This window comes from Paramisgurnus dabryanus, chromosome 8 (genome assembly GCF_030506205.2).
Source record: "Paramisgurnus dabryanus chromosome 8, PD_genome_1.1, whole genome shotgun sequence".
Taxonomy (NCBI): Eukaryota; Metazoa; Chordata; class Actinopteri; order Cypriniformes; family Cobitidae; genus Paramisgurnus; species Paramisgurnus dabryanus.
In genome coordinates this window covers 39,331,440-39,348,287 of record NC_133344.1, presented here as the reverse complement: position 1 = coordinate 39,348,287, position 16,848 = coordinate 39,331,440, and the positions used below count along the sequence as shown (strand labels likewise).

Sequence of the window (16,848 nt, the reverse complement as noted above, 5' to 3'; positions counted from 1 at the left end):
AGGGAGAGCGCCACAGCATCATCTCATTGCTGAGGCAACCAAGCTGTCGGTAACTGAAAGACAAGAAAGTCTTCTCTTTCAGTTGTTCCACTGCACTGAGTTTTTGTGGGGTTTATTTACAGAACTGTCCGATCAGAGTCTTAAAGCTCGATGACCTGGAATAGCAAAACAGTTTAAAGACATACCTTGGTGCCATCCAAAGGACAACATCCAAGCCTAAGCCGAAACCCAATTGTATGCGTGACTGAAAGAGGATATTGTCTTATCGAAAGCTCACGCTACAGGAATGTGAGACTAACTGAAGTGCTGTGGCGCTCACACTACACAACAAGGTTCTTGTCATCTGTACTTTTTAACGTGGTTGTGCGCATGCTACACAACACACCGCTTACGAGGCGCACAAACTGAAAGACCAATGGTGAAGAGGCAGTCACGACCAATGGACAAAAACGTTTCCTCATAAATTCATGCGAGAACTTGATCGATCTTTCTCCGTTTATTCCGTCGGCACCGTGGTTAGCTGGACCCACTACAAGATCAACTGGCAAGAATATCAAACAGGTCTGAAAAAATTGCAGCATCTGTGACTGCTCGAGATGTGCCCGGATCACATCGATGGTCTGCTCAAAAACAACAAGCATCAGCATCTGCAACGAGCACAGACTCGCCTGCGAGCAAGAGGTTTTGCAGCTGACCTTAATTATTCTGCCTGCTATGGAAAACTCCAACCAGAAGCCACGTGGCCTGAGCTTGCCTTTACCCGTGCAACATGCAAGGCATCTGTTTGTGCTGTTTCTTCAAGAAGGTAACGGCTTGCAATCAGCCAGCAAACAACACAACATTAGGCCCGGCTAGCTCCCTGCCACCTGTAAGTCGTGGTTATTCTTGGTTATGACAGCCAATCAAATTCCCCGCTGAAACCAAGATTTGCAGGCAACGGCCAATCAGCGTTCCCGGCTGAAACCAAGATTTGCAAGCGACGGCCAATCAGCGTTGCCGGCTGAAACCAAGATTTGCAAGCAATGGCCAATCAGCGCTCCTGACTGAAACCAAGATTTGCAAGCAACGGCCAATCAGCGCTCCTGACTGAAACCAAGATTCGCATGCAATGACCAATCAGCGCTCGTATCGCTATCATGAACCTGTCTGCTAGTAACAACCAAGAATTGACCAATCAAAGTCAAGAGCCCCCCAGAGCTTGCGAATTACGGTCGGAGAAACATCTTCAGGTAAGTCACTTTTTTCAAAAAAATAAAGTAGCAAATATTTTAAATTGTTTTAAACGAAAAACCTCTAGCACAGACTAGCTTTGTAATTTAGGTAATTAATACAAACTAATAATTAAACGTCAATTGTTATTTTATATATATATGTATATATGTGTGTGTGTTGTTGCAATCGTTATAATGTTCCTGTAATCAAACTTATATGTTTTATAGATTTACCGAGCAATCAAAACAAAGTATAACGTTACAGTTTACTACATCTTTACTACAACTTCGTACACAGTAAGTTACATGCTTCTATTTTTAGTACAGTAGCAAATATTTGTAATTGTTTTAAACGAAACACCTGTACCGTTAGCCAAGCTAACATTAGCTTTATAATTTAGGTCACTAATACAAACTTTTAATTAAACATCAATTGTTATTTATTATATTGTTGTTGTTGTTGTAATTGTTATACTGTAAGTTAATTTGTATGTTTTATAGATTCACAGAGCAATAAAGTATAACTGTAAGTTACTACGGCTTTACTACAGCTTCGTGCACAGTAAGTTACATGCTTCTATTTTTAGAACCTTTAAGTGTATTTTGATGCTAAACTTAGTTGTTTTAGCTAAATCAATTGTAAATGCATGATTTAAGGTTAAATGCTTTACTTGTAACATTATTAGAGCTTACTCTGGAATATAATGCTGATTATCAACATTTTGAATCTGTTGGAAAAAATATACATATATATTTATAAACATAGAATAATATAAAATCAACACTGTAATGTGATCATGAGTAAATATGTGCAATTTCTGCATTATTAATGTGATTTTTTTGTCAAAACATGAAATATAAATAGTCAGAGTCAATATGTTTGTTATCAGTCATCAAAATAATATCAATCTATGCACTAGTTTTCTATTTTAGATGAGGGACTGTTATGAATGTTATGGAAGTGACAAAAAGACACACGTTTTTGAGAGAAAACATTTGTAGGATTTCAGTGAATTATTTTGCACAAACCAGAAGCCAAAAACAGAACAAATGGAGAAGGGATGACTCTTTTTTAGAACAAAAACAATGCATTTAAATGTAATTTTCATGTGTGCATTAAAGAGGAATATGTACTGTTATGGATGTGACAATTCTGAAATGGTTTTTATATGATTATGAAAAAACATACTTAAAATGCTTTAAAATCTTTAAGAAAGAGACCTCCACTGGTATAAAAACCACCAAATTTTGACAACTAAGCTATAAATGCAGTGAAAATCTTTGGTAAAAAAATGTTCATGGTAAGGTTAGCATTTGTAAGGAATTGCCCATATAGTAATGTAATTTACACAGCTGGATTACCAAATGTGTTTTCTGTTTCTCTGTAATATTTATATCTTCATTTTTTAATTCAGATGGAGCCTCGCTTCAGGAGACGGGCTGATGGCAGCCTGAATCTTTCGGACACACTGGAAGCAGCAAAGGTGAAGGAAGCCAACAAAGGAAAGCCTTACACAAGACCCCTGTCCCCGGAGGCTGTGCTGGACAAGGCCAAGAAAAGCTTAAGTCAGCACCATGGAGATCCAGCTAACAGAAAGCACCTGCTGGGTTTCTTTGAAATCCAGTTTGGTATCTTTCGTGGGCAAACATTCAGGTGGGTGGCAGAAAATGCACTAGGGTATGCTGCTTACCTGGTTGCATCTATGAAGAGGGACACCACAGGAGGCAGCAAAGACTCCCAAGAACATGCCCACAACAAGGGGAGTTTCAGGGAGTATATTGAGCTCTTTCCTTCTGGCAAAATTGCCATTGCCATGAAGGAAGAGCAGAATGATGCAAAAGCTTCCAAGCACGCTGCCCCTACTCAGCACGTTGCACCCACCCAGCACGCTGCACCCACCCAGCAAGCTGCCACCACCCATGCTTCCACTGCCTCTCTACGCTCCCTCTTGGTTGGGAAGTTGCCTGACCAAAGAACCCTGACCAAGACCATAAAAAGGATAGTTTCCCCCATCAAAACCACACCTTGTAACCAAACACTTATGTGTAAAATAGTTGGTTTGTTTTTAGTATTTGTTGCTGTTCAGGAGTCATGTTTAATTGTCCCGTGTTTTGTTTTGTAGCTTTGGCCCAGGCACGTGCACGCCCCTCTGCCACCCTCACCCACCCAACTGTATCTATTGAGGGAGCCACAGGGCCCACAGCCACCCTCACCTACCCGACTGTTTCCATTGAAGCCGCCGCAGGGCCCTCAGCTACCCTAACCCACCCCTCTGTGTCTACTGAGATAGATGACAGCACACTGCTGGCAGAGGCAACTATGTTTGAGGAGGCACATGTGGCATGTACGTTTATACTTATTTAAAACATATAACAAAATATTCAAGTTTACTTTACAGGAATAATAAAGTAAAGTAAAACAATGGGTGGGTTGCACCAACAAAGATTAGGCCCAAACATTAAATCTTGTTTAAAAATAAACAGGGTTACATTTAAATTGTCATTTTGATCCAGGTTTAAATTTTACATTAAACCGAGATTATCTGTTGTCCCTGTACTTTAAACTCTGTTTTCAATCTCAGTTAGGGATTAATTTTAAACGTGCATAGGAGGTTTAAAGATTTTTTTTACAATTAAATGTGTAGATAAATGATCAGAAACAGACACTGCGAGCGTGGTGGTGCTATTCAAAGATGCGTTTCTTAAAATGTCTCAACAGAGTAAGTTTAGCGGCACATTAAGATGTTTTATTGGCTTTGAAGCATCAAGTCCGGGATACCCTCCCTATCCTACAGTACATACATAGACTTTTTTTAAATACACAGCATAGAGGTCGATCACTCAAAAAGTATATTAATAGCACAGAGAATGAACAGACACGGCGGCATGACAAATGCGCTGGCACATCATTATATCACAATATCTGAGCTTGTTTCCTGCCACATTGCTCCTTTAATCAATACAATAGACTGTTTTAATAGATTGTCCAATGTTATTATTTTGAATCAACCCTTTAGATTTCCGATTTATGTAAGTAGTGATTTATAATACAAAAATTACTTTTCCTTTGCCTGCATAAACTGTTTATTTTCTTTTGAATAACAACGTCAACATTGTCGCTGTTTAATTACAGCAAATTCATTGTGCCGGACAAAATAAAACACAGATGAAGGGTGTAGTTAAGGTTTTAATCTAAGATTTGTTAATCTGTGTTTAAATTGAAGTAGTGCAACACAAGTCAAATTAAAATTAAACTAAGATCAACAAACCCTGGATAGCTCTATACTGTTTTTCAAACTCTAATTTTAATTTAAGCCTTGTTGGTGCAACAATGTGAATTAGTGTTTATGTTTTTTTCCAGCACAACGAGTCTGTCTTCCAGCTGGATGGATACACACCCTGCCTGAAGTGGACCAAAGGTGGATTTCCAAGGCCCTGTTCAGATGGGCTGCACCAGGCCGTCCTGAGCTGATCTATAACAGGGTGGACAAACTTTGGTGGTATCCTCCATCGGTGCCACTGAAGACCAGTAGTGCTCCTTCCTTGGAGAATTACTTTGGCCATCCTCTGCTGCTCTGGATGCCACGAAAGCTGTGGCAATTTAAGCTGACCTGTCCACATCCAGACTGTCAGAAAGATCTTCTGACCTCAGCTGGCCTGCATCAAAAGATCAGGGTGGTGATTGCTTTGAATAGTGTGTACTTTGTGGCATCTGAGTACCTGGCCTGCCGAAGATGTAAGAGGAAGGTCATCAGCTGGAGCCATGATATCGTCTCCCAACTCGACATTGGCCACCGAGTGCAGTTCCCCTGCATTCTAACATCAAAACTTGCATGTGACTTTCAGGTAGTATGTTTGATGCGTCAACGAGGTCTGGGAAACAGCAGCAGCCAGATCCAGCGCAAGCTGCAGGAGCGTCAAGCTGAGGTCTGGTTGCAAAAAACAGTCCAATATCTTACAGATTGCAAGGGGTTTGCCAGTGCTGTCACATCAAGCCTGATACTGCCTGTGACATTTGAACCGCTTCCTACAATGCCTTCTGTCCCTAAGCACCGGTGGCTGATGCAGGTCTATGCCCAGGATGTCCTGCAACGGCTGGATGAGATCAAGGCCGCTATAACATCACAATATGGTCGGATCTTAAAAATGGATTCCACAAAAAAAGTAGCCAGAAAACTAGCAGGACCCAGCTATGGCACCGCTGCCTGGGCAACCAATGTTGGAAATGAGCATGGACAGGTGATCATGTCCGTGCTCACAGCAAGTGAGGGTTTTGGTCTTGGGCCAATGATTGAAGGCCTCATTAGGAGATACAGAGTGGCTGGGGTAGCTCCTCCCGAGGTACTGTATGTGGACAGAGACTGCTGTGGCAACACTCTTCTGAGGAGGATGTTTGAAGAGTGGGAGCAAATGACCATCCGGTTGGATATATGGCACTTTATGCAGAGATTTTCTGTGGGTTGCACCACCGACTGTCACCCGTTATATGCCACATTTATGAGTCGCCTCAGCCACTGTATTTTCATGTGGGACCAGGACAACCTGACGGCCCTGAAGATGGCAAAGCGTGCAGAGCTAGAAGCTGACTGGAGACCATGATCTGAGGCTGATGTACTGCGCCGTATCAGTCGTAGCGAGCTAGCCCTACATTGCAGGAGAACCACTCGTGGGACCAAGGAGACTCTGACGATGATTGAGAGCCTCATTCAGGCCTTTGAAGGAGATGCTGGTCGTGATATTCTGGGAGTCCCTTTAATAAACTCAGCCCGGATGAGTGAGATCATAAAGTCCCAGCGAAAGCATGTGGCCTGCATCCAGGATCCTCAAGGTGTGCAGCTCTACATGCAGACGGGCACTTTAATGAACGGAGGGCACCGTCTGCCAACTTACCGCTGTGCCAGAGGTTCTACTTCGCTCGAGTCTTTTCACCTGCACCTCAACAGATTCATCCCAGGTAAGTAATTTTAGTCACAGAATTTTTTAAATAAGATTTTACTTAATTATATATTGAAATAATTATGAGAATAGCAAGAACAGTTATTTATGTATTTATATGATTTTTTTTAATGTACAGGCACGCTGGCAAGTGACACCTTTTTTCAGGCGTATCTTTTGGATGGACTTGCAAGGTGGAATGAGGACCGGGCTGTGGCAGCAACAACTGATGAGCAGCAGCCACATTCCTACAGTCATCTTCTCCGTCATGCTGCCAATATTCTTGCAGAGGAGGTCATGGGCATGAAAATCAGCCCTTATGTTGGGCCAAGAAAGTACACTGGTAGATAACTGTTTGTTGTTTTTGGTGACAATTACACACACACACACACACACACACACACACACACACACACACACACACACACACACACACACACACACACACACACACACACACAAACAGTGTTATAATAAAGAGTAATAATATAATATTCTGGTATATTATCTAATTGTCATTGTTTTAATATTTTAAAGGTGAACTTATCGGAGTAGAGTATCTTTACCAGCAAACTGGTAAAGTTCTGCAGGACTACAGGTTGGCCATTGAAGAGTCTGAGACCACTGAGGTTGCTATAGAGGTGGAGGAAGCTTATGATGAACTTGAGGAGTTTCAAGACATCACTGTCCCCACCTTTGACACAGAGCGGATACCTTCTGCTACTTCACAAGCATCAGTGTCTGCAGCATCATCTTCAACCCCTCCGGCAACCAGACCCAAGTCATCACTGTATGTGTCCCCTACATTACCAGTGAGATCTCCTGTCACCAGCTCTACATCATCACTGTCTGTGGTCCCTCCAATACCAGTCACATCTTCTGTTTCCAGCTCACTGCACACTCAGCCAGCACCATCTCCTGGCGCACATAGCTGTGAGTTTTACCAAAGTATTTTTATTGAGAGTTGTTTGTTGTCACACTAACTCTAAATGAATATTTGTCATATTGAAAGATAAATACAAATGTAAACTAAATATTTACCTTTTTCATGTAGCCCCAGGTAACCAAGGGTCCACAGAAACTGACTTTCCATCATCTGAAGAGAACCCTTTGCATGATGTAAGGGCACGGTTTCTTTTTTAATGTACATATACATGTATGCAAACAAATTCTGGGTTATGTTGGCTGTGCTTTCATGTGAATATTTGTATTCATTGGTGCTTTCAAAAGTTGCTAAATGATCTTTCATTTTAGGATTGTGTTGGACCCGATAATATTGAAGGTTATGGAGCTGTGCAGGACTTGGCAGAGTATTTGTTCAACCTTAGAGAACACCGTCTGGCCTTAACTGGAGAAGAGTCTGATCAAATCATCAACCTATGGCAGGCATTGGGGGAGTTTGATAAGAAAAAGACCACTTACTCACCACGTCACCAAACCAACCTAAAACAGGGACGATTCAGGGCCAGTAAGAAGAATGTGGCACCTGGTGTGGAGAGCACCAGAAGGTATGCTAAATTTAGCAAATACAGGGTTTTGATTTGTTTAAGGGTTTTGATTTTTATAAAAAGATATATATTTAGTAAAACCTGACGAATTATGACTAGCTTATCTTCCTGCAGCCTGTTAAAATCATACTTGGCCTAGATATAACAAAAATTGTTAGTTGTGATTTACGTTTAATGCTGATTTTATGTTATGTAAGTTACATTCCTATGGACACAGTTCTAACCATACATCGTTGAAAAAACGCAGACCGGGGTCATTATAGAGTGCCACAGGGATGACATATTTTTGTTGGCTGACCCTCTCAAAAAAGCCAGTTTATTTTTCTCATAGACTTTTGGATTAACTGTGTTTAACAACAGTTTAAGACACTTTTTTTCCAAAGCTGTGATAATGCCACAACACAGTAAAACAGTAGATACCTAATTTATTGATATGATATTTCAACATCTACCCAGAAAACAAACAAGACAACATAACTCTGCACAGATATTAAAAATTTACATCTAGACAACACAAAGCAAATCTGACAGAATAGAACAATAAACTCAACAGAGAAAAGTTCACACACTGAAAACAATCTTACATTAATAATATGTATTCTGCTGTAATTTGTAGGTGTTTCATTGGGCATCATAGTCCTGCACAGAGGCCTGACTGCAACAGAGTGGTGGAGGGCATCTTCACAAGGCTCTGTGCTCTCTACCAAAACGCGGTGCGCGTTGAGGGACAGAGGGTCGACCGCTTCGCAATGATTGCACGGGTCTACAGACATATCCGAGAGTGCATCCTCACCAATGATAGGGTGATGAGAGAAACCACCATCCAGCTTCCACAGATGAACGCTTCAACAATCTCAGACTGGTGAGTAAATTAGCATTGTTACCGCTATACCAAAACATGAACCCTCTGTATAGCCCTCAGCTGCTTTAAGTAATTGGCACGGTTGACTGAATGTAACTGTGGGTGCTTTGACAGGTCTAGATACAAATCAGCAAGAGTCCAACTTTTGTTTACCTTTCTATTATGAAAGATATGATTTATTGCTTACGACATGGACTTTAACAGACTGTAAGAATCCATAATCCAATGTTAATTTCAATGAAAGTAGTCATTTTACAAAAGCAACATGACACTAGGGTGTGATCAATTGCTATATGATATTCAATTCAATTCAATTCAATTTTATTTATATAGCGCTTTTCACAAAAGTCAATTGTTTCAAAGCAGCTTTACATAAATAGAAGCAGTGAAAAGCACAGAAAACGACAGATAGCACAACAGAATACATGATAGCATGAGCAGTTAAATTTGCTGCGGCTATGACTCAATATTATAATTGCACGTATTACTAAAGCAACGTATTGAAGAGGAAGCTAGGTAAAGCCCAAAAAGGCTGCCTCCCCGGGGTGAAAAACCCCCTAGGAGAAAAAAAACCCCCGGGCTTTTATCCGAGGAAAAATAAGTCCTAGGAGGGAAAAACCCTTGGGAGAACGGAAATGGAGATTTAGCGGAGATTAAGCGGTTCTGCCGGTGATCGTTGGTCAGGTATCAGCTGGGCATAACGTTGAAGGACGGCCAGTAGATCAGAGGTGTGCCGACTTTCACATCTACCGGGACTGGGTCTGTTTGTCTCGTCCTCGGGTCGAGGACGAGACAGGGAGAGAAAAACAAAATCGTATTAGCGTAGCAGCCGTTCATATGTATTGAAGTGTCACACAGTGATGTGGTTTAACTCAGCTTAGTTCCAGACAGACTAAATATTGCGGCATAATTATGTTATCCACAGTTGAGGATTTAGCAAATTGGGGGCCCAATGCGAGGGTATATATGGTAAATATCAGCTGTGTAATGCTGCTGCATTATAGTCGTGATTAAACAGTAGATGATCACAGCACTTTTTTATTTTTGTTTAAATGTTTATTAATACTGGTTGTTTTATGTTTTTCCAGGTTCTCCAAGCGTTACAAATCACAGGATGTCATCATTAATAAAACATTCATTTATAAAAAACATAAGCTGTAAGATGAAAGTGATTATTATGTAAAACATATTTCAATATCATGACATCATTTCATTATTCGTAAAATTGGTTATATGAATAAGGCACACATTAACTTCTTTAGATAGATAAACACATATTAAATCTTTTACTGCAATACTACTTCTAAGCAAACACTTTAATCATTATTAAAAACCATCTGTTAGGAAAGAAAACACACACAACAAGCACACAGGAGATTCTGTTCTTCAAGGTTGAGCTGCCCTGCCCCCATTAAGTTATTCTGTATGCAACCTTCATTTCATTGGTTAATACAAATTTATCAAAGACAACATCTTATATTTATTACATCAATTATTCAATAATTAATACTGATTAAGTAAAAAATACATGGCATATTTTATCCTGTGAATATTAAAGCATTGGTTAATAAAATAGTTGCCTGTTTGCTTTTCCCCCTCAGGCTTCTCTCTTATCTTAACAGTTTCCAGATATGAATTCCTCGCTAATCCTCCTTGCAGCTTCTTACACACATACAAAAGCTGGTAACTTTCCACTCTCAAACATAAACACCTCATTTTTACATAATAGCTCAGTGCATATATGAAACACACAATGTTTATAGAATAAAATGATTAATTAAAGAAATATAAAATGGAACAAAATCAATTTCCACAGTCCTTATTTGGACATCTTTGTAACTTTAACACTTTCAGCAATCAGCATGAAATGTAGGCAGTAAATATGTAAAACATAATTATTCAACAACACAACAGTACTCCATTGTTCATGAATTGGTTAAATGCATTCATTAGTTAAACATACTAATTTTCACTTTCTCTAAATATAACATAGTTATAAAGCGAGCAACTTGTTTATTGAAACCATCTGTTCTGTGTGTTTTCTCTTCAGGGGTTTGTTCCTACCCCCAACTGAAACAGCCTTTCCACTCACACAGACAATCTCTCACATATCTCAGCACAAAAAGCATAATGGCACATATCAATTATAACATGACAACATAAAAATCCCACAATTCCCTCTCTTGACCTCTGAAAGAGGTCACACATTTTCTTCTCCATCCTCCTCGAGGTTCTGTACAACTTCATTCTTGTGGACTCAAATCCACACAGGAAACGTAAACTATAATATTATACGAAACTTTAAGAAAATCAACAGTAATGTAAAATGTAATAATTATAGAAAACTCAAAACTCTTAAGCATTAAAATGTTAAACAGGTTATACTGAATATATGGTAATTGTGATATTCAGGTCTCTAAACCCTTCTGTCAGGATTTCCAGCACTTTGTGGAAATCCAATTTATCCAGGCCACACCCCAGCCGGGGAGTGGATACACTTATGTTTTCTTTTTCACACCACTCTCTCATACATCTGAGGCTGTAGGTAAAATTCTCATATGTTGGTAAATCAGTACAATTTTGTTTTGTTATTAAATGAAAAATCAATCTGCCGTCGTCCTCATGGGTAACTGCACATTCACCTGTGTGTTTGTTCTGTCTTACAACCTTTTGTGTACCGTACTTCGCTTTGAACTGTACGGCTATACCTGCTCCGTAGGCACAATCTGTGCTCACACAGTGTGCTAGGGGTTCTGTTGCTGGGCTGGAAAAAATGTCACCTTTTTTATGCACAATTTTACAGAGTGTTTGTTGACTTTGTTGTTGGTGTTGTGTGAGTGTTACCACTGATGTGTTACCACTTCCTGTTTGTCCTCTCTGTATTCCAGCTGATTCACTTTCACTTTCAACACTCTCCCTCTCTTGGACCTGAGTCCTCAGGTCCACACCTGTGTCTATTAGAAACCCAATCATCATTTATAACAGCTGGGTCGTTCCCACAATTTCGTTGTGTGGTAGCCTGGCAAGAAAAATGTTTAATCATAGCAGTTACTTTTTAGAAATAAACATCATTAGTTAGTGGCAGGATAGGGTCCTTCACCACGTCATTCCTCGGACCCGGAAACTGACGACCTGTAAGCAATTCAAAGGTTGTGAAACCAGAAATCCTGTTAACAGAAGAGTGAATAGACATTAATGCAATTGGTAATGCCTCAAGCCATGTTGTTTTTGTCTGCACAGATTTTGTCAAGTCAAGTTTTAATGTCAAAGTCAGGTTCAATATTTCAGCTTTGCTCTAACATTGGGGTGATAAGCAGCCCCGAAACTATATGTCAATTCCATTGCGTGTTTGTCAGTTTGTCAGATCTAACTTTGTCTTGGGAAACCATGGTTGGGGATATAAGTGGTTTATTAGGCAGTTGACAACAGCCACTTCATTAGGTACCTTCACAGCCTGTAGTATGTGTCAGGCTTTGCTAGCATTTACTATAGGCCGGCCTTTCCTGGTTTCAAACTCACCTATCTGCCATATGGCAGTTCCATATATACTGCACCAATCACATATGCAGAGTCACTATAAACAATCACCCTCTCTTCACCAGTGTAGTGCAAGGCTTTGATAACAGCTACCATTTCAGCTCTCTGTGCTGACTGCTTACCCTCCAATTTCCCACTCACTCTAGTCACAAAACAATTTTCAACCTGTTCAACAACTGCAAAGCCTGCCTTTAGCGAACCATCTGATGCTCTAAAACAACATCCATCTGTAAACATTATGATTACTGGTTGGGGAGTTGTCAGTGGTACCGGAACAAACCATCTCTCAATATGTTTGCTTTTTCAGTCAATGGTATAACAATTACAATCAATTATAATAACAATAATTTTTATATCAGTCAATGGTATGCAATCATGTGGCTCATCCTCAGTGATTAGATCTGCCATGTGAACACCTTCATGCACATATATGATGTCTGGGCTGGCAATTTCCTTAAATACAAAGTTTGTTACAATAATCAGTTATTTTTCTATTCTCACAGCTTTTCTTGTTTACCTTTTATAGTGTTCTATGGTGTTCTCTTTTTTATTTTTATTTCTTTTATCTATTTTAATTTCCTTTCTGCCATAGCTGTTCTATGCCATATATATTTACTTTTTAGCTCAGTACCATCAGTGGAATTCTGACTTCCTCTGTATATACCAAATTCAATTATGCATTTCTTCCTGTCAGATTAATAGACCCCTTTACAGCTCACGTGATCAAATAGCCTGCGCGCGCATTTGGGCAACAGAAGTGGTGTTATTCCCCATTGGTTCTAACCTGGTAGCAACTCAGAAAGTTTATTAAAACGGTTTCTCAACATCAAAATGTCCCGTTGTTGCGTTTGGTTGCACTAATATAATATACTAATATACGTATATATGTATCTGGCAACTTTATTTTTGGCCATCTGCTAACGTCTTTTATCCACTCCACTATAGTACACGGATCTGGTAGCTGTGTTGAAAATGTTGATAAAGTCAATTTTTTTTTAAAATAACTTACTGTTTGTGTTGCTTCACTGTTGATTCTTACGATACTTCCGTTGCCTAAATGCGCGCGCATACACTGCCACGTCATCATTGTGTACAAACAGTAAAAGGGTCTATAGGAGTCTGATTTGATCTCAGAACAGGTAGTCACACCTAACAACAAAGTTCTTGATCAGCCTTTAAATGTGTCTAGCTGATTTTCTCATAAAGATTGCCTGTGTCCCTATAGTAACAAGGTCTTTACTAAACATTGAACGGCTGTTTACTCTTTCCCCTTTTTCACTCAAAGGCTCGTATGAAGATGAAAAAGTTCAGTGTCCAGTGAAGTATTGTCCAGTTTCTCTTGCCTCCAAGAACATTATTGTCTTTGTTAGTCTCCTTTTGGACTCCACTCAGTCTTTTTTTGTAATCGTCTTTGAACATTGTGCAGTGCCCCCTTCACTGCTCCAAATAGGATGTGTCCACAGTTTAGTTTATTAGTTCCTCCTCTCTTTGCAACTCCAACACTTTGATGTCACACACAGTTTTTCATTGTCTGTTTCTTGCCAGCTTTTTAGTCACTTTCTTGAATGTCAAAGGATGAGAGCTTTCAGCCTTTCAAGGTTTAACTTAACCCATTGCAAAATATTGCCTTTCAATTTAAAATAAAATTTATCTTGTGACCACCTTCCATCATCAGATGAAGACTCCTCTTCATTTTGTTAAATCTTTTGTCCTTTATACAATTTATCTGTGTCATTCACCTTTTAATAATTTTTTCTGTTCCTTTTTATAATTGTTCATCTTTATTTCCACATTTAATAACTTGGTCTCTACTCTTTTCTGTAATTTGTTGTTTTTCTTTCAAAGCTTTGCCTCTGTCTTTCTGCTAGATTTTGCTTAATCCCATTTATGGTTTTAACAGACTCATTATATCACAGACACACTACATTTTCACACAAATAAAATCTTCATCTACATTCAATTCACCGCTATTGATTTGAAAAACAGGCTGTTGCATTGGGGCTTTGGCTTTCTCATAAGGAGGAGGTGTGTGCAAGGAGGGGTAGATCGATTTCACTGGGGTTGGAACTGGAGGAGGAGCCGTAGGTACCTTGTGAAAAAAAAGTGTGCTTAAGTGTACTTTTATAAAGTGTACTTATTACATAAATAATACACTTTAAGTATATACACTTAAGTGTGAATTAAATGCAATCTTTTCGGCGCACTGAATGCACATTAAGTGTAATTAATTTAACATATATCATATATTAAGTTGAAATAAAATGTAATAAGTTGCCATTAAGAGTGATTTTTTGGAACAACTTTATTGGTACTTTATTACAACTTTCTATCTACTTTCATAATTGCTTCTAGTGTTTTTAAAATATACTTAAAGTGCACTACACAATATAATGACATGAAATTAATGTGATTTAAAATGCAATTTAATGTCTGTTAACAATACTCTTAAGTGTGAATTAAATGCAATCTTTTCGGCGCACTGAATGCACATTAAGTGTAATTAATTTAACATATATCATAAATTAAGTTGAAATAAAATGTAATAAGTTGCCATTAAGAGTGATTTTTTGGAACAACTTAATTGGTACTTTATTACAACTTTATATCTACTTTCATAATTGCTTCTAGTGTTTTTAAAATATACTTAAAGTGCACTACACAATATAATGACATGAAATTAGTGTGATTTAAAATGCAATTTAATGTCTGTTAACAATACTCTTAAGTGTGAATTAAATGCAATCTTTTCGGCGCACTGAATGCACATTAAGTGTAATTAATTTCACATATATCATATATTAAGTTGAAATAAAATGTAATAAGTTGCCATTAAGAGTGATTTTTTGGAACAACTTAATTGGTACTTTATTACAACTTTATATCTACTTTCATAATTGCTTCTAGTGTTTTTAGAATATACTTAAAGTGCACTGTTCAATCTACTGTCAAGCAATTAATGTGAAATTAAAAATAAGTTAATGTATATTAACAGTACATTTAATTACTCATTAAATGTAATGTTTCAAATACAAGTTTGCCAAATAAATTCCAATATATAAAATTAAATGCAATCAGTTGAACTGGGATTTCAGTGCAGTGAAGTGATTTCATTGCATCTTTCTACAGTATGTACTTTAACTACACAAAAAATAGTAACAACAATGAAAATACAATTAACTATATATACTATGGGTGCACGCTCTAAATTACTTCTCATTTACAGAAATCACAGTCACAATCAATGTACAAAGATGGTACAAATTATATATGTAACACACTGAAATCAGTATTCAAGTTCAAAGTTCTTATCAATTGGAGTATTGATCAGTCTTAAATTATCAGAATTGTGCTTCTGAAATGTTTCAGTTCAATAAAGTAAACAAACAAAATAAGGAAACAGTTTCTGAAATGTATCCTCTTACTTGTCTGAAGAAAAATATTTAAAATAGAAAATTGTCCTTTCCTCTAGATTCGTGATCCAATCAGGTCGAAATAGGAGGCTCGCCATCAATTAGGAAAATCCAGCTCAAGGAATGTTCATACGAAAGGAAAAAACATTCAATATTGTGTATCAATAATGATTAAAATTATACATAATACAGGAAACAAATAAAATACATACATAAGTGCCATCATCATAATAAATGACAATTTAGACAAATACCTGTCCATTCACGTGTTTCTCTCTCTTTTTGTCTTTCACAGGCACGTGCAACCAAAATGGCGTCAGCGAACAGCAGTGAACACAACGCACCATGTGGTTTTACATAATCACACTGCAATGAACAATCCAACCCATATAACATCACAATATAACACTATTTTGTCTCGTATGGATTAAACAAATAAAATGATATGACATTTAAAGTGTTGACATTCGTTTTTATGGCTAATTATAACATTGGTAATTATAACAAACTCACCAGGTCAAAATGAAAGCTCAAAAAGTGCTCAATCCACACAATCACGCTGTATCATTGAATATATGCAAGTTAAATTCTGATCTCTTCAGTTTATATGAACTTAAGAGTCATATTTAATCAAATTAAACACTCTCGCGTTAGATCGAGTGTCTCTGTCGCTCTGCATCTCTCCTCTGAACTGAGACGCGATCCGAAAGCAAAAAAGGGGCGGAGCTTACAATTAAACACTCCGATTGGTTTACTCATTTCAGATTTATAATTCAGATTGAATTATTCACATGTATTTCCTCATTTATAAAATAAATGTAGATGTATGAATAGTCTCTATTATATTTAAGCACACTTTTAAAATAATAATATTTAATTATTTAACCAGGGTTACATTTAAGTAAAACTAAATTAGACAAAGTGCATTTTTAAAAAGTGTAATTAGGTATGTTAGAGATATTGTGATGAAAGTGTACTTACTATAAGTTAAGCTTAATTAGACAGTATTAAAAAGTGCATTTTTAAAAGTCCACTTAAGTGTGTTTATAAATATTATGTTGAAAGTGTACTTACTATAATTTAAAATTAATTAGATATTATTACAAAGTGCATTTTTAAAAAGTGTCCTTAAGTGTGTTAGTGAAATATTATTATGAAAGTGTACTTACTAAAAGTTGAAATTAATTAGATATTATTACAAAGTGCATTTTTAAAAGTGCACTTAAGTGTGTTTATAAATATTATAATGAAAGTGTACTTACTATAATTTAAAATTAATTAGATATTATTACAAAGTGCATTTTTAAAAAGTGTCCTTAAGTGTGTTAGTGAAATATTATTATGAAAGTGTACTTACTAAAAGTTGAAATTAATTAGATATTATT

The 16,848-nt window shown here is 37.6% G+C and overlaps 2 protein-coding genes and 1 long non-coding RNA gene across 3 annotated transcripts; 2 read left to right on the top strand and 1 right to left on the bottom strand.

Moving 5' to 3' along the window:
- Positions 1 to 1,446: 1,446 nt before the first annotated feature.
- On the top strand, positions 1,447 to 3,395 carry LOC135770303 (uncharacterized). The gene is made up of 4 exons (XM_065280023.2): positions 1,447 to 1,508; positions 1,713 to 1,773; positions 2,627 to 3,255; positions 3,335 to 3,395. Exons 3-4 carry the CDS (start codon positions 2,627 to 2,629, stop codon positions 3,393 to 3,395), a joined length of 690 nt encoding a protein of 229 aa, XP_065136095.1. The 5' UTR covers positions 1,447 to 1,508; positions 1,713 to 1,773.
- Positions 3,396 to 5,900: 2,505 nt separating this feature from the next.
- LOC135770302 (uncharacterized) lies at positions 5,901 to 8,556 on the top strand. Its single transcript, XM_065280022.1, has 6 exons — positions 5,901 to 6,165; positions 6,286 to 6,489; positions 6,684 to 7,079; positions 7,201 to 7,265; positions 7,401 to 7,654; positions 8,271 to 8,556. The coding sequence occupies exons 1-6, from the start codon at positions 5,901 to 5,903 to the stop codon at positions 8,518 to 8,520; spliced, it is 1,434 nt and encodes a 477-aa protein (XP_065136094.1). The 3' UTR covers positions 8,521 to 8,556.
- A 6,647-nt stretch (positions 8,557 to 15,203) lies between these two features.
- On the bottom strand, positions 15,204 to 16,402 carry LOC141282489 (uncharacterized). Its single transcript, XR_012337177.1, has 3 exons — positions 15,977 to 16,402; positions 15,718 to 15,829; positions 15,204 to 15,578 (listed from the first exon to the last, which is right to left on the bottom strand). It is a non-coding gene; the product is annotated as an uncharacterized lncRNA (long non-coding RNA).
- Positions 16,403 to 16,848: the final 446 nt, after the last annotated feature.

What these genes read in the sequence shown, in the direction of transcription:
- LOC135770303 (XM_065280023.2), top strand. Translation starts at nt 2,627, where the DNA reads ATGGAGCCTCGCTTCAGGAGACGGGCTGATGGCAGCCTGAATCTTTCG. An exon ending in CCTTGTAACCAAACACTTAT is followed by an intron (nt 3,256 to 3,334) that starts GTGTAAAATAGT and finishes TTTGTTTTGTAG; the next exon opens with CTTTGGCCCAGGCACGTGCA.
- LOC135770302 (XM_065280022.1), top strand. Translation starts at nt 5,901, where the DNA reads ATGATTGAGAGCCTCATTCAGGCCTTTGAAGGAGATGCTGGTCGTGAT. An exon ending in CCTCAACAGATTCATCCCAG is followed by an intron (nt 6,166 to 6,285) that starts GTAAGTAATTTT and finishes TTTAATGTACAG; the next exon opens with GCACGCTGGCAAGTGACACC. An exon ending in AAGAGAACCCTTTGCATGAT is followed by an intron (nt 7,266 to 7,400) that starts GTAAGGGCACGG and finishes CTTTCATTTTAG; the next exon opens with GATTGTGTTGGACCCGATAA.